Source organism: Ursus arctos, unplaced genomic scaffold (assembly GCF_023065955.2).
Source record: "Ursus arctos isolate Adak ecotype North America unplaced genomic scaffold, UrsArc2.0 scaffold_16, whole genome shotgun sequence".
NCBI lineage: Eukaryota > Metazoa > Chordata > Mammalia > Carnivora > Ursidae > Ursus > Ursus arctos.
In genome coordinates, this window is record NW_026622830.1 from 33,804,462 (window position 1) to 33,831,364 (window position 26,903).

Below are 26,903 nucleotides of genomic sequence, written 5' to 3' on the forward strand. Positions count from 1 at the left end.
TGAGCTGTTGGTGACAGGCAGGGGGGACCTGTTTGGTCATCGTTGACAAAGTAGAATAGGCATGGGCTTTCAAATCCAAGAAGCCAGTTTGCATCCCGGGTCTGTTACTTATCAACTGTGGCTTTAAAGAATTTACTCTTCTCAGAAAAAATTTTCCCCTTGTCTCTACAACTGCGTTGTCCAGTATGGCAACCACTAATGACTTGTGACTATTTAAATGAAAATGAAAATAAATTAAATTTAAAAATTCACCTTTGTTGCACTAGCTACATTTCAAATGTTTCATTGCCCCATGCGGTTCTCCTGGCTACCATGTTGGGCTGGGCCCATTGCCAACATTTGCATCCTGGAAAACCTATTGGGGGTGTTGATGTAGTCTAAAACCTTGCAGAGTTGGCAGATTTAAAGGAGATCATATTTGTGAAATGTCTCGCACCATAGCCCCAAATTAAATAGTACACTGTTTTCTAGTAACTATTACAATTTATTCAGCATTTGCCTTGTCCCCGGCACTTAGGCTTTTCCAATTTTGAGAGCCCTGTGAGGTTGGTATCCATGTTCTCAATTTACAGGTAGGAGAAGTGAAGCATGGTGAGGCCGGGCAGCACCACCACCAAGATTATCCAGCAGATGCCTGGTGGGGACGCTGGCATTGGAGCCCAGTACCATCACCTATGAGGGTCCTCTTCCTCCGAAAGCAGGGCACTCCTGCTGGAATGTGAACGGACCCATTTCACTTCTCTGTGTCTCCCAATCTACCCATCCGATCATAAGCACAGAAGAGCCCCTGAACAGCTGGTGTTTAAATAAAGTGTAGTTGATGTGTTGAGTAGCCAATCCAAAACCCCTATCCCTGGCTGGTGGTCAGAATTGACCGTTCCCTTTTTGATGATGCAGACCCCACAGTAGAAAGGTGTAATATTTCACCTGGGTAATGATGGTGGGTGAGAGGGCAGGAGAGCAGAGGTAAGAAAGAACACAAGTAAAATAAACTCAACCACCTGTTGTCTAGAAACCCCACCCGAATACCCGCCTCCCTTCAGAGTACTCAGCCTGCCCAGATCTCTGCCATTCCTTACAAGAAGAAAGGGGCTTATATTTTGTTTAACCAAAAGACTTTTAAACTTAAAACAAAGGAAAAATATTTTAATCCATGTCATATTTTTAAAGATTTTATTTTTTTATTTGAGAGAGAGAGAACACAAGCTGGCAGAGGGGCAGAGGGGGAAGGGGAAGCAGACTCCCCACTGAGCAGGGAGCCTGACGTGGGGCTCGAACCCAGGACCCTGAGATCATGACCTGAGCTGAATGCAGATGCTTAACTGACTGAGTCACCCAGGCGCCCCCTAATCTATGTCATTTTGAAAGTGACTTGAATCTTTGAAAGATGGGTCATGATATTGAATAATGTTGCAGTGGCATGTGTTAAGTGGGAAAAATGGGCTAAAAATAATATTGAGACACACAGCTTTTAAATATACTCTATCCTTGATGAAATGAGGGAAGTGCCTTGGGAAGCCCATCAAGGCACACGCCTCTCAGAGTAGGGATCCTTGAGGCAGAGAAAGTTTCTAGCTATAGTGATTCCCACAAAAGTGATCTTTCTTGCGTCTCAAACAGCCTGTCCCACCCTGGTCCCCAGCTTGTCCGTAGTCTCACAAAAGGAGTTGCCGAGCCTTCCATCCTGCCTCTCCCAGGGGCCTGAGGAAAGAGTGAGCTTGGCTGAAGGAGTTAACCAGTCCTTGAGTTCTAAAGTGTGACTGTGACGAATTTCAGCAGAGTCCTGCGCGAACTGAAATTCTGAGCTCTCTGGAGGAAGCTCTGTTATGGTTTGTTTCCTTACTGGAGAATCCCATTACCATTTGTTAATTGCAAAACGAACAGATTTGCAGAGGAGAAAGAAGCCAGCTTCCTTTGATGACCTCCCCTGCCATGCCCGAGTCTGGAGGAAGTTTCCAGAGAAGGGGGCGGAGGATATTATTGCCTCAGCCAGGTCACGGGGCCACGACCCAGGTTGTGGTCAGTAGGTATGCGTGTGCAATTTACCACCGCGGGTAGGGAAAAAAGAAGAGAGATTGTGTGCGTTCCTCACGGCGAGGGCCAGGTCCTTCTGTGTGTTCCTGGGAGTGGAGAGAAACAAAGAGATTGTGTTTCTGTTCCTTTCAGCCAATTGCCGCATACTCCTCAGATTTATTCTCTGATTGTTGTGGGTAGTCTGAACACGTTTAGTCTACGAATCTGGTGGCCGGAGTGGCCAGCATTACTGTGGGCTTCGTTGGGAACCTTGTCTGTAGTGTCGGTCAGAGCTTCTTGGGAGCTCCCACAGACAGTTTCTCTTCTGGCAACTGCCTGTCCTAATAACCAGTGTGTTTTTATGTGTGAACTGTATAGATTCCTGGTCAGTGATATTTTTTCCCTTTTTGCTTTTGTTGCTGGGGAGCCCAGAGCCAAATTGGTATCCTCTTTTAACTGTTCAGGATCTTCTGACAAGTGTTTCTGGAGCTCTCTTTAATTTTGAGCTTATTTTATTTTATATCTTGTTTGTCTTCTCCTTGCCCACATTTCTTGTCCTGTTTTGAAAATGATTTCTTTGAAGGGCACTCAAACAGTGCTCCTGGTCCCATGGGGATTCCCACGAGGTGCCTCAAAGCCACACCAAAACTCTGAGATGAGCTTATATGAATTTAAAACAGGAGCCCCCCTGCCAGGCAGACAGCCTCCACACAGTGCCCTTGGATTTGTGCATCTGTCCATGGCAGCCTTCCAAGGACTGACCGGCATGGATTCCGGACTTGCTACAATCCAGAATTACTCAACTTGAGTAATTTCTTGTTTATCTGTTTTATAGACTGGCCTGCTGAAAACTCTTTTGTTTGAAACAGGAGATCATGTGTTCATTTCTTTTTTAGTGCATGAATTAGTTTCAGGGTGCCTTTGATGTGCTAAGCACCTGGACCACAGGTGTGAATAAGAATGTCTCAAGGACTCTGTCCTCGTGGAGGTTATACTCTGGTGTGAAAGCCCAACAATCAATCAATAAGGAAATAAAAACAATTGCAGATTGTGATTGGTGCAAGCAAGGAAATAATCGAGATACTGTAATAGAGCATAAAATGTGAGACACCTTCTAAGGAGGTTAGGGAAAGCCCCTCTAAAAAAGTTAATTAAAGTGAGGTCCCCAGGATGAAGAGGAGCCAACTATGCGAAGGGCAGAAGGAAGGGACTTCTGGGCAGGAGAAGCTGCAAGCACAAAGTCCCTGAGGCTGGAAAGAGCTTGAGGAGTTCAAGGAAAAGAGTTCCCATGGCTATAGTGAAGAAGAAGGAAAGTAACAGAAAATGGCAGGATATACAGTCTGGAAGACCCAGCTTGTCTAGGGTCCTTTGGTAAGGAGTAGGATTTTGTCCTAATTAATGCAGGAATCCACTGAATGGTTTTAATGAACTGATGAAAAGTTGAAAGAGTCAATGTGGCTGCTGTGGGAAAAAAGAATAGGAGTGAGAAAAATCAGTCCTCGGGCATAATGGTGAGGGTTTGGATCAAGACGGTGGTGAGATGGAGTAAAATGGGTATATATGAAGTATGAAGGAGACTCGTTTAATGGAAGCGAGAGGGTAAAGTCAAGGATGACTCCGTTTCCATAAATCGGTAGATACAGGTGATATTTATTGAACTTAAAGTCTTAATGCTGGAAAGGCTTGGAGAGAGGGTAGCGAATAAAGCATTCAGTTATGGGCATGTTAATTTGGAGACATCTGAGTGGAGATGTCAAGTAGAGAGTAAAGTTTGGAACTCAGAGAGGACTGGGCTGCTGTTATAAATTTGGGAGTCATCAAGACATAGATGGTATTGAAACCAGGGGATTAAAGGAGATCTAGAAACATTGTGGCCATGAGAATTCTCAGAACCAAGTCCTGGAAAGCATGTAGAAGTTGAGTATAGAAGGAAAAGAGACTAAAGGAATGGTATGCAACCAAGGTGGGAGAGTGTTTCAAGAAGGAGGGAACAGTCTACCATTCAGAGATCAAATCGGAAGAGAAGAAGAATGTGCCTGCTGCATTTGGCTCCATGAAAGCCAAAAAAAATCACAGAGGGAGACAGGAATGGGAGGCAGATGGAATTGGTAAAGATAGTATGGAAGGGAGGTAGTAGCAGCAGTGAATATGGACAAACTTTTGAAGATATACCCTAAAGGGGAATCAGAGACATAAATAAGTGAAAAAGGCAGTGAGCACAGCTAGAACATGGACGCGCTGCCAGGAATGAGCTAGTAGAGAAAAGAAAAGCTGGTGTGTGTTGGGTGGTGGTGAACAAAGACTGCAGTCCTTGTGTGAGTGGAAGAGGATTGCATCCAGAGCAGAAATGGCAGAGGGCGGCTGTACCCCTGTTTGGAGCAAGTATGCTTTATGAGGAGGGAAAAAGGAGAGAGGTTCTCATCGGATGGGGTTTCTTTACTCAGTGAAGCATGGTAATCGCTGGAACTCAAGGAGTTTGAGAAGCAGCCGTGAAATAGTCCTTTCATAGGGTTGGGAACCTTTCAAGAAAGAATTACAAGTCTGGAAGTCATTGTTGACTATTCACGTAAAGTTTATGATCTTGAATGTCAGCTAAAGCCTGTCAATCCGGTTCTGTGATTTTCTTCATCAAATTCAGTGATAAAATATGGATAAGATGGACTTGGCTCTATGGCTAAGAAAACAGAAACGAGGCCTGGGGATTGAGGGTGTCTGTGAGGGAGTGATTGTAATACTGCTTCACGGAAATGAGCTAGACACGGGTGGAAGTAAAAGGAGGGAGAAGTCTGACGGACAGTGAGTGATCGGCAAGGTTAACGAATAGGAAGTTGCAAAGTCAGACGGATATAGGAGAACGCATACTGTCGAGGTAAGGACTAGAGACATCAGGTGACATGGTCCAAGAGTGGGACGTTAGGAATTGAAATTTCAAGGTGGTGGTGAGCAGCTCTAGGGGTACTTTGTAACTGACAGAGAAAGAAAAAAAAAATCATTACAGTTAAGGAGGCCAAGGAACCGAAAGTTCCACCTCAAAATAAGTTGTAAAGCCATTCTTATTTATCATGTATATTTCTTGGATCATTTCAAATCCTTAGTTGGAAAAGGAGAGGGTGCACATAGATAATAATGATGGTAGCTGATTCACTGTGGGTCTACTCTGTAAATACCATTTAGGACAGGCTTTTTGAATGTTATGCACCAGAATTCTCTGCTACCATTAAGATACTGCTTGGGAAGTATTCTAAAATGTGTTCATTCTCATCATTTAATTAGTTAGTGATTCTTGTTTCTCAATCAGTAATGATAACAAGACTCCCTGTGGCCTTTTGGTCAAGTTTGATACCTTTTGCGTGGCGTACAACACCTTTCCGATCTAGCCCTGTTTATGTGTCCAGTCTCATCAACTGCTGTTCCCTTGAGATGTTGTATCCACACCAACTCTTCCGAAGTCCCCAGTGTCAGGTCAGGCCTACATGTCCTTGCACATGCTCCGCTCCGCATGCTGCTTCTCCTGGGTAGCTCCATCCCATTTTCTAAGACCCATCTAGAGTGTAAGCTCCTGGGTCAGGCTTCTCCAAAAAGGTTGAACCATCCAAAAGTGCCACCTTGTTGGTCAAATATTGGCAATGTCGTGTTGTTAGAAGTTTGTTATCACAAATGTAAATTTGAACCATACCTTATTAATAGTAGCTACCACTTGCTGAATTGTAACTGTGTGCCAAGCACATTACATTTATCAACTCACTTAATTCCTGCAAGCCTGAAAGGTATGTGTAAATACCTCCATTTATTAGACAATGATTCTGAGACTTAGAAAGGGCCTTTCCAGGAGATGATAAAAAATAAATGGCAGAACTTGGTTTTGATTCCAAAGGAAAGGCCATACTATGCCCCCATTCTTTGTATTTTTCATTGCTATGTCTGCAGTGCTTAGCATGCGTCTGGTACGGGAGTTGAAATGTGTATGATATTCTTTGCCCATCAGAAGACCACCCAAAAAAATTTGAAGGCTGGCTTGTTCAAGGCCCCGAGGACTCTAAATTCTGACACCTTATGGTGGCCCAGCCTCTTGACATTGGCTTTACCTTGATGCATGTTGCTGCTTCCCTGAAATTTAGAAAGATATGTTTTGATGGGTTAAACTAAGTGTCTGAACTACCCTTAAAGTCTTAATCCTATAATTACTCTTTATTTGTTTTACATCACTGCCCTGATCCACATGTGGCAGACAGTTCCCTGTTATTGGCCCTGTAATTATCGAGGAGGACAACTTCTTTACATCATGAGAAGGACATTGGATTTGTTGCCACAGGGGTGCCAAGGCTTGGTACAATACAGTCAGAGGGCAGAGGGTATCTGGGTTCATTTCCTGAATACCCTTTGTCTTTCGTTGATACAGATTTTTCCTATTGCTCATAAGCGCAGCGGTGCTTTCTTGCTAAAGACCAAGAATCCTTTGGCAAGTACAGCATAGCTGCCCTGAAACCCTGCACGTGAAGCCCAACATTCCTTCTTGATTCAAATTTTGATTCTCTAAGTTTCAACAGAGTTTTTGGTGTCCAAGGCCACCGAAGTGGTTCTCAAACTTTAGCGTGCATTAGAATCCCCTGGAAGGGTTGTTGGAATGCAGATTTCTAGGCCCTCCTCCCAGAGACTCTGGTTCAGTCCATCTGGGCTGGAGCCCTAGACTCTGCAGTTCAGTCAAACTCCCAGGTGATGCTGATGCTGCTGGTCCAACATCTAGAGGGTAAGCTCCTGCCTGGGTCAAGCCTTTTCAAAAAAGTTGAACCATCCAAAAGTGCCACCTTGTCGATCAAATATTGGCACTTTGCCTCACTCAAAATCCTGCTCAAGTCCTGGTTTACAGGACACCAAATGAGGTTGGATGGAAAAGCAAAAATCTCAGAAGTTTTCTGAGCAAACATCTGAATGTTGAATGATGTAGACAAAAAAAAAAAAAAAATCAGTGACTTAAAAAAAATTCTCTCCTGATTTGTACGTTATAGTAAATACAGGCAACAGTTGGTCTTTTGTGGAGGGAGACCAGTTGGCTGGAATCTGGGAGTCCTTCTTCCTTCCCTGAGCTCTTTTTTCTCAGGTCTTAGAGAAACTTTCTCCTCTATGACCTACCAGACATCAGTGTGTTTTGTTCTTAAAGCTATTCTAGAGGAAGATGCCACATGAAGTTGGTCAGTCTTTCAATACAAAAGTGAATGCAAGGACTTTTCAAGATGAAAATATTCCTCCATATAATAGGGAGTGTGGTCATTAGATTTAGGATGCAAAAGGGTGATTTCTCATTTTCCCTCATTTAGAGGCTTAAAAGATATTTGCATTTTTATTAGATTCAAAATGGGGCTGAGTCATACAGATCAACACATTTTTTTTTTTAACAGGAATCCTTTGTGTTTGAACCCAACTGCCTCTTCAAAGTGGATGAATTTGGCTTCTTTCTGACCTGGAGGAGTGAAGGCAAGGTAGGACACAGGAACTGCAACTTGTTCTTTCCTGCTGTCTGATTTAAACCATTATATTTCTCAACAAGCAGGCAGAAGGACTCTTGAGGGCATGGAGCCCTGCACTTACTTATCTATTCAAGATTTTAAAAACGTGCTTCCATACGGCAGGCACTGGGGATACAGTGGTGATCAAGGACAATACCCTAGACCTCACAGATTCCAGTCTAGGAGAAGAAGCAGGCATTAAAAAAAAAAAAAAAAAAAAAGATACAAGTCATTGAGTGTTGTGAAAGAGAAGGTCAGGTTGTTACAAGAGTTTAAAACAGGCAGATCTGATTTAATCTTGGGAATTAGGAAGGTTTCCTAGAAGAAGAGAGTTTCAAGCTGAGTCTCAGATTCTATAAGAGTAATGGACCCACTTAATATTACGTGTACACACATGTTTAATGCTCTACATCCATTAGTAACAGTATTATATGCATCAAGATAACAGCACTTTATAAACATAAATAATTATTCAGACCTGCATCTGTTTGTACAAGTATATGTGGAATGGAGGGTGTGGGGTCTTGACTGTTTCTGATTTTGGGTATTGCAATGACTGTCCCTTGTTTTTCGCTCCCTCTCTACTTAACTGTCATTGGCATTGCCTTCATCATCGGGTACCTCGTCTGTGCCGTAGGTCTGGCAGGATTTCAGCTCACTGCTGTGTTATGTTCTCTCTTTCCAGGAAGGACAAGTGCTAGAATGCTCCCTCATCAACAGTGTTCGCCTGGGAGCCACCCCAAAGGTACTTGTGATTGGTGTTTGCTTTTCTTCTAAACACAGATTTCCCTAGGTTGGAAAAGGGTTCTGGAATGTTCTTTAACCTTTTACTGCCCCAGACTCATCAGCTGGGAATGAAGAACACACGATTTAGAAATCTTTTCATCTATATCCATTGGGTGGTTCGGATTGCATTATGTTTAGTTATATCAGAAGCGTTATTCACCTTTCAAAGAGAAGATGCTTGCATGAGACTTCCATCAAAGAAACAGTTTCCTTAACTCAAAAGTTAATTCAGGGGCGCCTGGGTGGCACAGTGGTTAAGCGTCAGCCTTCGGCTCAGGGCGTGATCCCGGCGTTTTGGGATCAAGCCCCACATCAGGCTCCTCCGCTATGAGCCTGCTTCTTCCTCTCCCACTCCCCCTGCTTGTATTCCCTCTCTCGCTGGCTGTCTCTATCTCTGTCGAATAAATAAATAAAATCTTAAAAAAAAAAAAAGTTAATTCAGCAAGGCCCCCCCTCCCTCTGCTGCCTTTTTTTTTTTTTTTTTAAACAAACAGTGAGTCACTTGTGGTCTGCGGTTGATGTGGAAATTTAAATGGCATTGTTAGTTCCATATTTGTGCACCTGTGCACGCAGACAGCGGCTCACCTTGGAGGCTCCGTTTGCCTCTGAGAGACACAGATGACAGCATATAAATCCGTCTTCTTCACAGTGATTGACTTGTTTGAATAAGAAGCTGTTTGCATAGTGGTGCTAAGAATGTAAAAAGCTGGCTTTTTTCTAGAATATTAAAGCACAGTATTTATTCCCTTTTTCATAATAGCCCTGCAGGTTTTTAGATGTTGAAAAACAAAATTACGTGCCTCATTTTGTTTGTTTGTCTTTTTCAAAGCTGTCCTCGTTTATGTTCGTTAAACTTTCTCTGTAACTGTTGGCGTTTCCTCCTGAGTTCTTTCCGAGGACAAAGATGCTATTTTATGTGCTAATTAGGGTAAACTTACACTCTCTTCATCCCAAATGAAGACGCCACGGCTTCCAGAGATGAACATACTCTCTGTGTCCAGGTTACTTGAAAGACTCCGTCTTATTTTCTTCTAACCCTGGTCACTGGCGGTGGCAATGCCTATGTTTATTTGCATGAGACGTCAGTGACTGTCCTCAGCTGAAACACCCCTTTGATCTTTGTGGACCCAAGCAGGTCCCAGTCAGAGCCTTTCCATCCCATTATCATCGTCCAGGTCCTCCGATAGTTACAACCGAGAACCTAAAGAAAGACCCTCACACCCGGTTTTCTCCATCAATACAATTAGAATACTTTTCTTACCAAATGAGTTCCAGTAGTGTGTAGCATTGCAACTTCCACCTCTACACGTCGTAGAACGATGCTGGGTATCAGGGCATTTTTAGAAAGAAAACATTTGTCCTTCTGTGTATTTTTACATCAAACGAGCGTGTTCCCTCCATGCCCTGTGATCTGACAATTTTTTTCCTATTTGTATACTTCTATACAGGATCCCAAAATCCTGGCCGCTCTTGAAGCTGTTGGAAAGTCAGAGAATGATCTGGAAGGGCGGATAGTTTGTGTCTGCAGTGGCACGGATCTGGTGAACATCAGTTTCACATACATGGTGGCTGAAAATCCGGAAGTAACTAAGGTAGCCTCAGCGGAAAAAACCTCCCCTCCCTTCCTCCCTTGTATGTATATATGTGGTATGCATACTATGTCATGTATAATTTCGATTTATATATTAAAGCTGTATAGTAATTAATTTAAAATTTAAAAAATATAGTTCTGTTGCCTAGCTGGAATGTTGGTATAGAAAATCCAGCAAGCACAATACTCTTTTAGTGTATCACTTCAGTGTACCAAGAATCCAAGTATCTTTGTGGATATGTTGTAGGAGAAATGAGCCCAGCACCTATCACACTAGACTGTGCACGGGAATCACCTGGATTTTGTTAAAATGCGCATTGTGACTCAGTAGGTCTGAGATGAGGACAGAATTCTCCCTCACGGGTTCCTAGCTGATACCCATCCAACTGGTCTGAGACCCACAGTTTGAGTAGCAAGGGACTAGATCAGCATTGCCCAGCAGAAACATAAATCAAGCCACAGATAGCATTTAAATTTTTTCTAGCAGACACCTTTAAAAAGCAAGAAGGAACAGGTGAGATTAATTTCAATAAAATAGTTCGTTCACGATATACCCAAAATACTGTCATTTTAACTTAAAATCAATATAAAATTTATTAATGACATTTTATATTCTTTTTATGCCAAGTCTTCAAGATCTGATGTGTGTTTTCAATTCAGCCTAGCTATATCTGAAGTGCTCGATAGCTGCATATGGCTAATGGCTGCCATATTGGACAGCGCAGGTCTAGATGGTAAAGATATCCAGGCTCCACCCCCCACCTCTCTAAGTTATTAAAGTATTGGGTCATGATCCGTCTTTTAATACCATACCCAGCATACCATTGCCCTGGCAAGTGAGTCTCAAAAAGGTTTTGGCCGAAACAGAAAGCCTCAAACATAAATCGCTTTTCTGCAAGTCATTTGTTTTGGGGGTGGTCTAACTCTGAACAGAACTCTCATTATCTTTCTGTAATAGGTGTGGGGAGGCCTAAGCCTCGATTCTCCCATTGCAGAGACCTGGGTGTGGGGGCTATGGGAGGCATTTCGTTTTCCCATTTAATCCTACCAGAAGAAACTCCGTGTAGGGTTGAATGAGAAAGTCCTCATTGCAGATACCGGGTTTTAGAGCTAGACAGGACGTAGAGATAAGATCATCTGACAGAACCAAGCTTAGAAGACTTGACCCTGGGCCAGAGCTTCCTGGTGGCAGAAGTGAGTTCTGCAGACTCTGAGGCCCTCTGGGCTCTTTGCCCCCACTCACAGAGTACGATCCACATTCCAGCAACACAGCCTCGCCTCGGAGCTCCTTACACCTTGGAGTCTCAGGTCCACCCAGACCTACAGATCCCAAATCTTCATTTTTTTTTTTTAACAAGACCCTTCCTGCTCAGTCGGAGGACTCAGATGTGCAGTAAAGTCCAAGCAACTCCCGGACTTAGGCTCTGGGGCCAGGAATGGATACTCCACATTAAGGGGAGCCTTTGTTTCTGTCTCGTGGTGGTTTTGTTGTTTTTGTGCTGTTGTTCCAAGTTACCTCGCTTTGGGAGAACAGAGGTTGCAAAGCCTTCAAGTTCTTTTATTATTTTGCTTAGATCGAGGCCAGTTTGAATGGTTCCTTGAACCCTGCTGATCTAAACGTGTATTGTTCCTGCTTTTTGTATTTCACGCCTGCATCTCTGCCGCTGAGGTCTTTTTCAGTGGCTGTTTGCCATAGCAACGGTCAATCTCAGAAGTCCATGCTGACCACTCATAAAGAAAAGCTTTGTTAATCAGATACAGATGTTGAGCTGCGCCAAATTTTGCAAAAAGACGGTTCTGTAGGCCTGTGTTTTCTGGCTTTTGTCAATTCATCATATTCCAAGCGGTGCGCGTTGATGTAGGCTTGGGCTTTGGGACCAGGTTGCCTGGGCTCAAATACTTGTTCTTCCACTAACAACTGTGTGACTTAGACAGCTTACCTCTCTGTACCTCATTTCCTGCCTCTGTGAAATGGGAATAATGCCCAAGTATCTGCTGTTCGGAGTGTCACGAGGATTGCCTGAGTTACTACGTGGAAAGTGCTTTGTGCACTGTCACTCATTGAAAGCCTTCGATGAGTGTTAGCTCTGGTGATCCCGGGGCCACAGAATATTAGAGCAGGAAATGGAGTTTAGGAAGCGCTTCGTACCACATCACTTTTCAGATGAGGAGAATGAGGCCAAGGAGTTAAAAGAACTCACCTAAGACCACACAGCGGGCTGGACCAGAGCCTGGCCTCACACTCAAGCTTTCTGATGTCCCATGTGATACTCCTGCCCACCCCACCTGATGCCCTGAGCAAGTACGGTTCTGGAAAGATGGCTCAAACCAGTAAATCCCATAATATTTTTGCTTTCCCTGGTTTGATTGCTATCAATGCTAGCCCGTTTCATTGAAGAACCATGTTCTAAAACCCGTACTCCTGTGGAGGTGGTCTGTATATCTATCTTTGAGGTAGGGGGTGTGTGCTTAATGTTAAGATTTAGAGTTCTTTTTTTTTTTTTTTTTAAGATTTTTTATTTATTTATTCGACAGGATAGAGACAGCCAGCGAGAGAGGGAACACAAGCAGGGGGAGTGGGAGAGGAAGAAGCAGGCTCATAGCAGAGGAGCCCGACGTGGGGCTCGATCCCATAACGCTGGGATCACGCCCTGAGCTGAAGGCAGACGCCTAACCGCTGTGCCACCCAGGCGCCCCAAGATTTAGAGTTCTTTTCCTAGTAGCATTTCCCCTGAAGCTTTGACTCGTGGAGAAGGAGATATTGAAAAAACTTGTTCATGGAGTATACACATATGTGGATAATTTTGCCTACTTCCTGATTTCAAAACTGAACTGTGCTCATTCATATCCTAATACTCCCTCCAGCACGGACCATATTTTCTCTGTCACCACCATTTTATTCCTAGTCCTCTGGATGTGTTCCTACCCCCAGCAGAACACACAAGCCATCGAGGTGAGAGGATTTATACAGAACACACAGAGATGTAATGGCCTCAGGTCAGAATGATGGCAGAATTCACAAATTACATCAGGTCAGGTGAGGAATGTGGGGCCGGACCAGTGTCCCTGAAATGGCATTTGTGACTCTGTGGTGCCACTCAAGCCTGAGTATGACCTACGAGCCGAGAGTCATGGTACCATAGGAGAAGCTAACTGCCCTTCTCTTCCTGCGCTGCGTTCCTAGTCAATTTATGACAAGAATCAGTTAAAGCGAGTCATCGTTTTCTTAAGTAACCCATGCAGACCTTAAACACTTGATTTTTAACTAGAAGCGTATAAATGGGATTCAGTCGTTGGCCAATCTTTTAAGGTCAGGGTAAAGTATTTTCACGAAGTATGGATCTGTGGATTGGGGTCGAGGGAGTTTTTTTGCCTTTGTCTGACCATGAGGCATGGTCTCAGATACCCAGTTTGGTTGCTCTGAAGTGGAAGTGAGGCTTTTAAAGACACCTGTGGAGCAATGGGACGGCAGAATCCTACGATTGTGTGACTTCTTTCCCTAATCCATAGTTGTCTTGTTCACTCAGTTTGGGAAAAAGCATGTGGAGCAACTTGCCTTTAAAGAAATCTTTCTAAAATATCCGACTTAGAGAAACAGCAACCCTCTTTCTTTCCACGAACATATTTCATTGGTTCATATAATTTTTATTTATTTTTTTAAAGATTTATTTATTTTAGAGCACGAGCCGAGGGAGGGAGAGAGGGAGAAAAGCAGACTCCCCACTGAGCAGGGAGCTCGACCTGGGGCTTAACCCCAGGACCCTGAGATCACGACCTGAGCAGAAATCCGGAGTTGGAGTCTTAACTAACCGAGCCACCCAGGCGCCCCAGTTCGTATAACTTTTAAATTACGGTGGACATAAACAGGTTTGGGAACAAACATAAGAACTCATGGTAAGCCTGCAAAGTAAGAACAAAGGGCCCAACCTATTGGCCAGTAGCTTACTAACTGTGAGAGTTTAGCATTCCTGGGCGGTCAGAGGGTTTTGCTTGTTTTAGGAACATCTGACAAGTACTAGTCTGACCAGAGAGAAATCGAGAGAGTTTCTAGTATAGAACTTGCTTAGGAGTATTTATCTTATGAGATTCTTGAGTCTGTTCTTAATTCCTGGGCTCTTACAACACTTAACGACCTGCCCATTCTGGGGGAAAAAAACCAAAACACCACTTTACCAAACCTTTCATCCAGGCAAATGGGCCAAATTTCAGCTTTGTGTACTCTCTATGGAGAACCAGCTTCCACACGGAGGAGGAACCGTCCCTGACTTTGAGCAAGCCATTTCATTTTCTGTTCTTCCTGTTCCCCAAGGGGCTCTCCGTTATTTTTTTTCTTTCTATTTCAAGTGGGTTTTTGAAGAGTCCATAAAATTTCGCATGGTATGAGTTTCTCAGAGTTGAGGGTTCAGATAAATACAAAATATTGTCCAGTATACATGACTGTGAGACTAGGATTGTGCTTTTCTTCAGTGAAGGAGGACACAGGTATAAAAAAAAAAAAAATCTCGGGGCGCCTGGGTGGCACAGCGGTTAAGCGTCTGCCTTCGGCTCAGGGCGTGATCCCGGCGTTATGGGATCGAGCCCCACATCAGGCTCCTCCGCTATGAGCCTGCTTCTTCCTCTCCCACTCCCCCTGCTTGTGTTCCCTCTCTCTCTGACTGTATCTCTCTCTGTCGAATAAATAAATAAAATCTTTAAAAAAAAAATCTTTGTAGCTTGGCTTGTACTTTCTTCAGCTGCCTTCTCTGCCTGAAGAGCCAAGAGCTTGCCTTGCGGCTGTACCTCTTTGGAAGATTTGATCTCAGTTCTACGTCCATTCTCTCCTACAAAATGAATGTCGAATGGTTTTGTAAACTTAGATCCAAATCTACACGTGTCACCCTTCACCCACTCTCCTCCTCGCCAGCGGCTGAGACCATGGAAGCCTGCCTTGTCTCTCGCGTTAGCCCTTTGCCAACACACCCTTGTCTCAAGAATCTAGCTGCTTCTCACCACCAGCATCACTACAGGGTGATCCAGACCAGTACCACGTCTCTCCTCACTGGATTCTCTGCCTTGGCCTTGCCCCTTTGAGTCTGTTCTCAGAACAGCAGCTGGAGGGATGCTTTTAAAATGTGATTCAGATCGTGTCACTCCAAGACTTACATGGCACTGCCAAAAGGCCCCTGCGCTTCCTTTCCCTTTCTCCCTCTTTCCTCTTTTTTGTTTCCCTCCACCTCTAGGGACTTTGCATTTGCTGTTCCTTCTGCCCTGAACACACTCTTCCCCCAGTTACATGCACTGCTTTCTCGCTCACGTTTCTCACATCCCTGCAGGAATATCGCGTCAGCTCCCCATCTTGCCACCCCGTGGCTCTCCCTCACTCCTTACCCTGCTGTATTGTCTTCATAGCATTGAGCACTATTTATGTACCGTTTATTCATTCAGTCCCTTCCTCTGCTGACACGAGGGCAATGTCTTGTTCCCTGCTGCATCCCCAACATCTAGAATGGTCTTTGCCCAAACTTTAGTAGGTGCTTAATAAGTACCCACTTTACCGAGGTCTTTCTGTTGACGGAATCAGTAAATTCTAACCCGGGTGATCAACATGGATAACCCCTTTGCTATACACCTCCAGTTTTTTTCTTCCCCCTTTAAACAATACACTTTTATTTGGATTTCCCTATAACAAGTATTTTTAATGCAAGGCTTTTTTTAGGGTTTTTGGGCTTTGGGGGGATTTACTTTTTATTTTTTATTTTTATTATGTTCAGTTCCAGTTCTGTACAGTTCAGCTCTAAGAAAAGTTAGGAAAATGCTCTTTAGACCAGAAGCCTGAGAAGATGTGGTGCATTGATAGTCAAAAGGTCTGGGATTCCACGGTGTTATTTTTAGAGTCACTTTGCAGGATACAATGGGACTGTTGCTGAAAATTCACGACAAGACTAGAGGTTTTAACCTGGTGTGTCTTTCCTCTTTCCAACCTGGATCATTATTGTTATGCTTGCCTAAATCCTTCCTGTCCTTCCAGTTAGAAAATTTATTTTCCCCCTCCTTAAAAAACCCTCTGTTAAAAGGATTACCCAACACATCGTTGGCACTTCTTCCTCAAACATATGTGCCTTTGGGTCATAGGTGAATCTGATAAGTTGCTTAATGTGCCTGTGAATAAAAGCAGTCACATGAAGAAGGTATGTTCCAATCCTTTTCTGAACTGTAATACCTTTTTTTTTTCCTGGATCTTCCTCCTTTCTTTGCAAATAACATGGAACATTATAACCGTGTTCCTTAATTAGAAAAAGCAACTCGGTTTCTCTACTGTATTTTTTCTGTCTCAGAATGCGACCAGCTTGGCAGGATTTTGTTTCTGGCTTGTTGAAGGGAGTTCAGATGTCTTTCACTAAGATACAGCTGCGTTGCACAGCAAACTGAAATCACCGAGTCACTGTACATGAGATGGAAATGCAGCCCTCATTTAAAATCCCCAAAAATAAGTGTGTTATTTTATACTAAGTTGAATTTTCCTTTGATTACAAAAATAAGCTGTTTTTATGAGGTTCAAAATGCAAAGATTGGGACTGAATTTAGACCATTTCCAGACTGCTCATTATACTTCATGCAGGTTGTAAATATTTGGCAAACTCTAGAAATTATGCTTTGTAACCAAGTCCTCAAATAAGCCTATGCATAAGTACTATAGAAATTAAATTAGAAAAATGTTACATGTTCTCTTTTATATATAAAAGAGACAAAGTCAGGTAGTTTATTACAAGTGTTAAAGTCTTATTTTAGTAGATTGGGTTGAAGGCCAAAACCACTTTGCTGAACTTGAATTATGTTGAGTGGAAGGCTAACTGCAGAGTTTCGTGGGGAAGGCCCTGTGGAACCTCCCTCCCCTCACCTAGGTTTTTTTTTTTTGCAGAGCTTCTAGGAGGGATCAGACCACTGGCCTCACCTGGGAGCCCCCCAAAAAATGCAAATTCCCCCAACCCAAGACATCAGAAATTCTGGGGGCCAAGCCTCGTAATCAGTTTTAAACTAAGCTGCCAAGTGATTCTCGTGCAGGGCGAAGTTTGAGTCCCATTGGTTTAGCATACGAATGGATCTAGTCCAAAATTCACAATGATTGTGAACTTAAGCAAATTTTTATCAAATTGATTGACCACAGCAAACGGGTTAATCTGTAGACCTATGGATTCCACCGGCCTAGCCATTGATTAGAATTCACACAGAACACCAAAAGCACCATTAAAATGAATTAGTGCCTGTGACCCCAGCAATAGCTTTGGTTCAGAGTACTCTCGGGTAAAATGCTGTTTCTTGACATGGAGTTTTCATTGTATCATCTGTGCCAGTGGTTGTCAAAGCCTGGTCCCCAGACGAGCGGCTCCAGCAGTACCTGGGAACTGAATTAGAGATGCAGATTGTCAGGCCCTGCCCCCGCCCTACTGAATCAGTATCCCCCCGTTTTCGTGAGCCTTCCAGGTGGTTCTGGGGCACACTGCGGTGTGAGAAGCACTGCCCTGTGGAGAAGCTCAATAAGGAGTGTTTAGATCCCACCTCTCTTGAAAAAAGCGGACACTAACTCCCGGGGCTGCTGCCCAGGCCCACCTGAGCCCGTGCCTGCTGCTGAGCGCTGGAGTAGCTAATTGTAAATCTCAGCTTCCTATCATCCAAGCCCCAATATTCTGATTATTTAAATTGTTTCATCCCATTGCCTCCGTGTTTTTTGAGGCTCAAGTCTGGGATGCAACGTGTGTGCGTTTTCATGTTTCCAAAACTGAAAGTTGGCGTGTTCTTGTTTTGTTTTTACTAAACCATCTCGAATTCATGGGAAGTGAAGCAGTGAGGGCCAGTGAAAAAGCTTGCTGCAGGACCTAGCTGTGAATCGGCACATGAGTGGCTGTGAGTGAGCCTAAGTGCCCCCATCGCACCTAGGCTTTCTCTTCTTGCAAATGAAGATAATGGGGTTCATTTGGCTTACTGCTGGGTTGAATTTAGAAACCGTCACTCTCTCTCTCTGCCTGCAGAGGGAGGGCTGCATTCATTGGTTCATCTGTGGAGTGGGTGAAACTTATCTCCTTGGGCCTCCCTGGACCACCTTCCATCTCTCTGGTTCCCTCGGTTCTCATCCTGCTCTTAAAGACCATCTTTCCCTGAACTCAGTACTTCCGTGTCTCCGCCACGGTGGTGCTCTGTCAGCCCTGAACTTAGTAGTTTCTCTGCATGCTACCAAAAGCAGTAGCTCCTTTAGACCATGAGTTGTGATCCCAGGTGCCTACGGGAGCCAGGAAGATGATGTGAATAATGAAAAGTGCCAGGTGAAGACAAGAGATGGTATAGACAGTAGCGAGTTGGAGCGTCCATACACCTTCTGGGGGTGGGAGCAGCATCTACCAGTTTCCAGCCAATTTTCCAACGAGATGAGAGTACGTGCCTTGCGGTTGCTAGATGGTTGAAGATGGTGGTGTTTTTTCCATAAGATACCGGACATCTGGATTTATTTTTACTTGAAATCTCCTGATGTTAAAATGTTGACAAATACATTCATTTTTTAAACACCAATCTGCCGAATGACAGACTATCTCTGGCTCATTTAGAACCCTAGCGCCAGACATCACCACGTAGCGTGAAGGTGCTTACAGTGAGACGAATGCTAACATTTACCTAATGTGTTCACTTCGTTGACATTTTAAATGAAGACGCCCGTTTTCGTTTTTTTTCCTTTTTACCTTCTTTCATCGAGCTACTCATCCAAGAATTACTTCTGGTGCATTCTAAGCTTGTATAAATCATTTCCACTACGTGGGCTTTTTTATTCTCATTGATAAAAGTAGGGAGTTGTACCAAGTGACCTTGGAAGTTATTTGCTCCTCTAAGAGTTAAGGAATCTCTTTGCAAGAAAAAGTATACTGGGTGCCGAGGAGGAGGATACGGGACTAGTTGCTTTGGAGGACGCTCTTGCACAGGTAGGGGACCCTAGCCTGATGTGGGTGACATCACCATCACAAAGCCAGTCCTCACAAGGCTAGCATAGGAGATTCTGTGGTTGGAGAGGGAGGGAGGAAAAGCATTTCCATAAAAGAGGCAAGACTTTGCTCCCAGAAGAGGGGGAGCCTGCTGGTCCCATTATGGAGATGTCCACTGTGTGCGGTCCATCAGAAGACAGAAGGTCGTGCACGTGGGGGTTGGGACATGAGCAGACATTCAGAAGCAGAGGAATATTGTACCTGCAGGGGTAAATCCAGTGCACAGACTGGAGTGAACACTTGCGATTGGGGATCGGTAAGTGAGGCTAAGCCTGTGGCCTGCTTTGAGTGCCAAGCGAGATGCTTGTCGAATCCATCCCGAAGATTCTAGGGAGGTAATGGAAGGTCATGCCCCATGCTGTAGGAGGGATGCAACACAATCTTTACATTCTAAGACCCACACCTGGTAATAACTTGTGGCTGAGAGCATCGCTCCTCAAAGCCTGGTCCGGACCAGCAGCAGCGGCAGCATCTGGGAACTTGTCAGAGGAGAATCTCAGGCCCGTCCCAGACCCGGTGAATCGGAATTAGCATTTGAATAAGGTCTGGTAGGTACTTGGCACCTTACAGTTCCGAGAAGTGCTGAGATAGAATTCAAGACAATCAGTAGTTCTTGGCTGCAACCAGTTACACAGAGGAAGGCCTGAGAAACATCGGAATATGGGGTCAGGAGGGTTTGTTCCTGGGTGAGGTTAGAGAAGCCAAGGTGGAGACAAGATTTTAAGTCTGATTAACAGAGAGTACGATGATAGGGTTACAAGAAAGTGAGGGTCTGGTTACTTCTGGATGCAGTGGGGAAGGGACAATGAATTTGTTTAAAACACGTTCTTTTGTGTATGCCATGGGACCTGCTGTGGATCCTGCAATCAAAGGAGCTCATTTGCTACTTGGGGGCCCTTGGAACTCTTCTGTGGACCAGCCCTGGCTTTGATGTCCCTGCGTTCTGCATCTTTAACCTCTTGGCATTCTAAGAACACCTATCTTTGGGGTGCCTGGGTGGCTTAGTTGGTTAAGCATCCAACTCATGGTTTCAGCTCAGGTCATGATCCCATGGGTTGTGGGATAGAGCCCTGTGTAGGGCCCCCTGCTCAGCAGGGAATCTGCTTCCCCTCTTTCTCCCTCTGCCCCTCTCCTGCTCACACATGTGTATGCTCTCTCTCTCACTCTCTCTCTCAAATTTTAAGAAAAATTAAAATTAATGACACCTGTCTTTGTTTTCTTTTGAAATCCTCTAATTTCTTTACTAGTCAAGGGTGGATTTTTACTCTCATTTTTCATAGCATCAAACTTAAAAGTCAGGCTCCTTGGGGCACCTGGGTGGCTCAGTCAGTTAAGCATCTGCCTTCAGCTCAGGTCATGATCCCAGGGTCCTGGGATCGAGTCCCACATCAGGCTCCTGGCTCAGCAGGGAGTCTGCTTCTCCTCCCTCTGCCATTCCCCCCTCCCCCTGCTTGTGCTCTCTGGCGCTCTCTCTCTGTCAAATAAATAAAATCTTTAAAAAAAGAAAAAAAAGTAAAAAGCTCCTTGTCAAAGTTTGCGTTCAGGAACCTGGACACTGAAGCTAAAGCAGGTTTTGCTGTCCTTTAGGGAGTTTTCTCATCTGAATTGGTGAGGTTTCCTTGCTGTAGTGGGAGGAGCAAAGCGTGGAAGAAGCTGGAGCTGTAGCTTAGAGCCGTCGTCTGCGGCAACGCTGAGCTTGCCAGCACTGTCATTTTAAACATTTGCATGGACCGTGCATTTTTATACTGTGCACTGGTGTTTTCTGAATGCAGGAGTATTGCTCATGGTAGAGCGAATACTTCCACTATATTCTAGTAAAAAGTGCAGAAGAGTAAAAAGAAGAAAATACCCCCCCCCCCGCCACTGGAGTGCATTACCCCCGTCATCCGTGCCTTTTTTTAAATTGAAGTGAAATTCTCTTAATGTAAAATGAACTACTTTAAAGTGAGTGGACAGTTTAGTAGATCAGTGTTGTACAATGATCCCCCTCCCCCGCCGTCTAGTTCTAGAACATATCATCCTCCCCCAAAGGAAACCCCATTCCTGACTCCCTACAACCCCATCCACCCCAGTATGTCTTTTTAATTCGCACAATTTTCTTGCACATACCGTTGGACTCATTGTGTTTATAGAGCTTAATGTACTGTAGTTTTTCATTTAAAATTTTTATCACGTGCATTTTCTTGGTCTTTAAAATGTTTTTCTTGGGCTTCGGTGTAATTATAAACCCCCATGATCTTGAAGGTGGATTTTCTTGGTGTTACCAGGCCTTCTTTCGGGGGAGGGGGGAGCTTCTGTACAGAATGCGGGGGCTTCGTGGGGAACAGGTTTTCTTTGCGGGGGCCTCTCTCACTGCTGTGTGTCAGGTTTCCTAGGAGGAGACTCTGTGCTCCAGGCCTAGCCCCGTGCAGCTCATTTTGCTCTAATTGCGAGTGTTACCAAATGACTCCATCAAGGGAATGCAAAATGAGTTCCTCTAATTGCTCCAGAAGCGTAATATGAAGTTTGGCTTTCACCTTTTGGCCCCTGGGAGAGGAGACTGTCACTAGCTTTAAATTGCTTCTCTACGAACCACACAGCCCCAGTTTTCCCCGCTGACAGATTTTGCTGTTGTGAACAGATTGTATGTGGAAGGCGAGCCTACGTGCGTTCGTATGTTTTCTTTAAAGAGCAGGGTGCGTGAGAAGATGGGTCGGACACCTCACCTAATGGGAGACCTTGTCCCCTCTGAGCAGAGTGATCTGGAGTGAGCTTAATCATCACAATGGGGGGCTGGCAAAGTGCAGCCCAGGGGCCAAACCCACCCCTCAGCCTGAGTTTATACAGCCAATGAGCTAAGAATGGCTTTTACATTTTTAAGGGATTGTTAACGAAATGGAAACACCATACAACAGAGAATCATATGCGGCCTTCTTAAAGCCTAAACTACGTATTTTCTGGCCCTTTATAGAAATGCTGACCAGTGAGCCCCAATAATCCATAAGAGTAGCAGCAATGGAATTTTTTAGTTTGTATTGAATATCAGTCCTTGACCATATATGCTCTCATTTCATTCTCACAACAGTCCTCTGGGATGGGCATGGTTGTTACCATTTTCCAGAGGAAGAAATAGGCCCAGAGAGGTTGAGTCACTTGCCCAAGGTCACACAGCCAGTGAGCGGCAGAGCTGGTGTCTTGAAGCCAGGCACGGACTCACTTTAGATCCTGTATTCTGTCACCGCCCAACAACTTCCACCTGAACGTTGGAAGATTTTACTGTACTTTTGAGGTGAAAGTTAATGCCCTTATCTGTGGGAGCTGAACTCTGACAGCAGCACTTCCCAAATGGGAAGGTCTGCAAAATACCCTACATTTAAAGGAGGATCCCTGGTCAACGAAGCGTGAGAAAGCCGTGTTAGGTTTCTTTACCGCAGCATTCCATGAAGCACTCTTATTCTGGTGTGAATCTCCGCACAAATTCAGCTATTTACCGAACTTTTTTTTTTAATTTCTTTATTTTTGCCTATTGAAGGCACACAAATGAAAACCTTCCAGAACTACTACTTTGCGGGGGGAAAGTCAACAAGCAATGTCATAGAGGCATTCTTGGCCCCATATTTTCCAGAAGTATGGAAGCAGTGTCATCTAGACTTTCACCGATTCGTCTTTACCTATATACTCTTTTTATTCCATTTTCCTGCTGCTACATCCCCCCCCACCCCCGATCCTTCACCCCCCGCCCCCACCTTTCTTGCTGCCTGGAAAGGTCAGGGGACTCGTCCATAAAGGATAGAAAGGTAATGAAACTGAAATGCACTGATTCAGATCCTTTTTAGCATCTTTTATTCAAAGTCCTATTTAGCTTACGGGAGTACCTCTAGATTTGATGTGCCTGTGCCTGTAGATGGAGAACTCCAGGCCAAAGTTGTCCAGAGGTTCCCTGATTGATTATATTTATCACGGAGCCTCTGCCTGGTGCCATAGCTTCATTTTGGCATGGCTTAATTTGCCAACATTGTCCGCCAGTTCATGTCAGGAGGAATGTGACTTCAAGGGTTCTAAGTACAGGTATCAGCCAGAGAAACAACTTCATGAATACCTTTTATTTTTTTTTTTAAGATTTTATTTATTTATTTGAAAAAGAGAGAGAACGAGCAGAGGAGAGGAGGGGCAGAGGGAGAAGCAGACTCCTCGCGGGGCTTGATCCCAGGACCCTGAGGTTATGACTAGAGCCGAAGGCAGATGCTTAACTAACTGAGCCACCCAGGCACCCCCATGAATACCTTTTAATTCACCAGCTGTTTATGCTTCTCTTACCAGCAGGACTTTGCAAATTTGACAGTCGAGCCCCCAAATGCACTTTCACAAAACTGGCTTCTGCCTGGCATACATAGGAGGATGCTCCTGGTTTTCTTAAAAATCTTGAAATTCTTCAGTTATTTTAGAGTTCTCCATGCAGATACCAAAAAATGTGACAAAAAATAAAGCCGGTATCTCATTTGGGTTTTGAGTGAGTTCTGGAGTTTGTAGGAACAGAGCTGCTCTGTGAACCTGAGTCAAGAAAGAACATCGTGTATCGTTTAAAGTCTCTGTAAGCACACGTGAACACAAGGCGTTCATGTATTCTGAGCGCATAGGTGTACTTACATTTTCTTCTTCTTCGTGTTTCTTCAGCTGCGTCTATGAGATAAACTGACAAGAGACAAGTTAACAGAGAAAAGGGACATAAATTTATTAATTTTTAATTTTATGTGCACGGAGCCTCGCAGAAGGAAGTGCATACGCAAAGGAGCAGGGATATCTGGGAGTTTGTACATCCTCTGAGGAAGGGAAAGAGAGGCAGCAAAAGGCCTCTTATAGGACAGCAAATGATTTTTAGGAAAGATAAATGGGCCCATAGGAGAAGAGATAGACATGAGAATTTTGTGACAGTTTCTATTTGAGCACACTCAAATCGATTTGTGTCCCAGAAGGGAAGGTGAGAGCTGCTCCTGGATGGGGATTTATGACAATGGGGTTCTTTCGGGTAAGCCCTGCTTTCCGTCAGTAAGGGATTTCAGGAATTCAGATGCCTTCAGCTTAAAATAATTTTTGTACCAAAGTGTCGTATTTTGGGGTGGCCTATCTTGATTCCCTTCAACAGTATATTTATTGGAGTAGATACCTGGCATAAAATGTGATTATTTGAGAAAAGGTTCTGTTAGATGCAATAGGATATTTTTACAGGGTATCTTTAAATGCAGGCTTAGGGGATTCAAAAGTTGTCTCTTGGAAAGATAATGAACAGAAACCCATTTGGTAGGGGAATTTGACACTTGAGCTTCTGAATAATGACCCAGAACAGCACCGTGTCCTCTCAGTTCTTAGGACTATTTGGAAGGTTCTTTTTGACCTAAGTACCCAGTGTTGTCAAGATAACCAGCCAGGCCGACAGACTATTTTGACTGTGAGTGACTAAACTAATCTTGACTAGGAAAGCATAAATATTACCCAGGCCCATCCAAATTTATCTTTCACACACAGGCACACACACACACACACACACTGTGTGGCAGCTTGGTTCCTGCCCAAGTACTCATTCCCAGTGCTCTGAAGGTGATTGAAGAATCAGATGGCACTTAATACTGTCCTTCTTTTACCTTGATCAGCTTTCCTCTGTGGACAGAGGACAGCAGATGAAAAACTTGTATTTTCTTGAAGACACTCAGACCATGTCAAGAGAAAAGGGCCCCCGTTGCTCTTTTTCCCCTCTCTCCTGTCATGGTTCTTCGAGATTTGAAAATTTTATCAGAATTATTATTGACTTCCCCAGGGCCTTTGTGATTACCATTGAGTTGTCACTCTACTGACCTTAGGTTTTTTTCTGCAAAATCCCCATGACTGTTTGGGCACCAGTTTCGGTAGGTCGCTATTGGTCATTATAGGCTCCTTAATTTCACCTTTCATCCTGGGTTTATCAACTGGATTGTATCTGGGATTGCAAGTTGAGCTCCTTTACTGTGCACGAGTTTCTTCAGCCTCTCTGTTATCTGCACACTTCTCTCTCTCTGGGTAGCAATTGGGGTGACTTTCAGGTTTTTCTGCCCGATTTGTTCTTGCTGTCAACGCTGTCATTGTCTGCCTGTTTGCCTTCTGTCCCCAGCCAGGAGGGAGTTTCCAACACTGTCATGGATATCTCCTGATGACTGACACTCTGTACATTCTATCTGTGTTTCTCTCCTTAGGAGAACCCGGAGGAAATCGCTGACATGAAAGAGAAAGCGGTTTTATTTTTTCTTCTTAACGTGATGTAGAAGTTGGTCTGTGATATACAAACATTGGTAGATCTGCTCCCATCTCATTTTTTTTTTTTAAGATTTTATTTATTCGACAGAGATAGAGACAGCCAGCGAGAGAGGGAACACAAGCAGGGGGAGTGGGAGAGGAAGAAGCAGGCTCATAGCAGAGGAGCCTGATGTGGGGCTCGATCCCATAACGCCGGGATCACACCCTGAGCCGAAGGCAGACGCTTAACCGCTGTGCCACCCAGGCACCCCCCATCTCATTTTAGAATGGATTCGGCATCTTAGATGAGCATATTTGAAGGGTAAACTGTGATGTTGTCGTTGTTGAAGTCCTGCCTAAATCACCAGCTCTCTGCTCTCCTGCTTTTGCCTCTGGGGTTTGGTCCTCCCTGAGCAGGGCCCTGCCTCAGCCCTGGGAGGAAGACCATAAGGACCAAGACTTTAGGAGCACAGGCCCTTGGCCTCTATTTAGTCCTCCTGCTGTGTTGGCTCCAGCCCTGGTACTCAGGCATGAGCAGGGGACCAGTGGGGTACCCTAGTTCTGGGAAACAGACCTCTGTCTTGTTTCTGGACCATTCATTCATTTATTTTCAAGATTTTATTTATTTGACAGAGAGAGCACAAGCAGGGGGAGTGGCAGGCAGAGGGAGAGAGAGGGAGAGGAAGAAGCAGGGAGCCCCACGTGGGACTCGATCCCAGGACCCTGGATCATGACCTGAGCCAAAGGCCAGGTGCCCCCATACCAGTTATTTAGTTAAGTGTTCTCCCCAAAGACCAGGCTTCCAGACCCGGCCTGTCCAGACACCGTGCTTCCCTCTCTCACAGTCCCGCAGAGCTGTCACTTCTAACGGGCTTCCGAGGGGCCATCTCCAGCCGCTGAGTGAGATCCTGGAACAGCACCGGCAGCCAGATTTGCTGGGGTTGGGGAACATCCTTTGGGCCAACCTCCTTCTGGCCACCTGCTCTGCTTTTGTCGTGCTTGTAACTTTCTTTAAAATACTTCAGCACACACATTGATATGTGTGTGAATTTAATCCAAAACAGGGGAATGAAGGTTTAAAATTCCAAGTGTCTCCATGGGGGGTACTCACCCTAAGGGTGCTTAGTTAGCTTTTGAGAACTTCGAATCAACAGCTCATAGGCCATTCAGTGTATTTAAATTGGACCTCAATAAAATTGTTCCAAAACGAAACCACACAAGCCTGTCCTCCTGTGGCCACCTGTACACACTCGTCAATTATCTTTATCCGTGATTGGTATCAGATGCTCTGACACTATCATAATGTGATTGTTGCATTAGAGGCGTCGGGGGGGGGGCTGTTAAGATGCAGATTGCCGGGCCCCATCCCCAGCGTGGCTGAAGCCGTAGAACTCAGGTGGGGCCTGGGAGTTGGCATTTCTAATAAACTCCTGCGGGATGCTCGTGCTGCTGATCTTAGGGCCGCTTGAGAAAAGCTGGCATACTGGAGAGTAGGACTGCTTTTTCATCGGTGGACTTCCCAGCAGTATATAAGATGCATGATTGTTCTAGAAATAATGTACAAACACTGCTACTCTTGTGCGAATAGGGCACAGAAGGTCAAGCCAGCCTCCATGGCCTCTCTTGGAAGATTGTAAGAAATGCGGACTCTTTAGCACAGACACTGGACCTACCGAATCCAAATCTGTACTTGAACAAAATTCCCAAGTGATCCAAATGCATGGTAGAGTTTGAAAAATACTGATAAACCGAATGTAGCAC

The 26,903-nt window shown here is 44.5% G+C and overlaps 1 protein-coding gene across 13 annotated transcripts in view; it reads left to right on the forward strand.

Annotated features, from left to right (window-relative positions):
* The window catches only part of PLCB4 (phospholipase C beta 4), a 400,851-nt gene that overhangs the window by 262,797 nt on the left and 111,151 nt on the right, over positions 1 to 26,903 (forward strand). For all 13 annotated transcript variants that reach the window (XR_008959400.1, XM_044385683.3, XM_048222092.2 and 10 more), the window contains 3 exons: positions 7,410 to 7,490; positions 8,203 to 8,262; positions 9,752 to 9,895. Coding sequence is in view for 12 of the 13 variants with exons in the window: in XM_044385683.3 (XP_044241618.1) it covers positions 7,410 to 7,490; positions 8,203 to 8,262; positions 9,752 to 9,895 (285 nt within the window). In the remaining variant the exon portion in view is untranslated. The remainder of the gene's footprint in view (positions 1 to 7,409; positions 7,491 to 8,202; positions 8,263 to 9,751; positions 9,896 to 26,903) is intronic.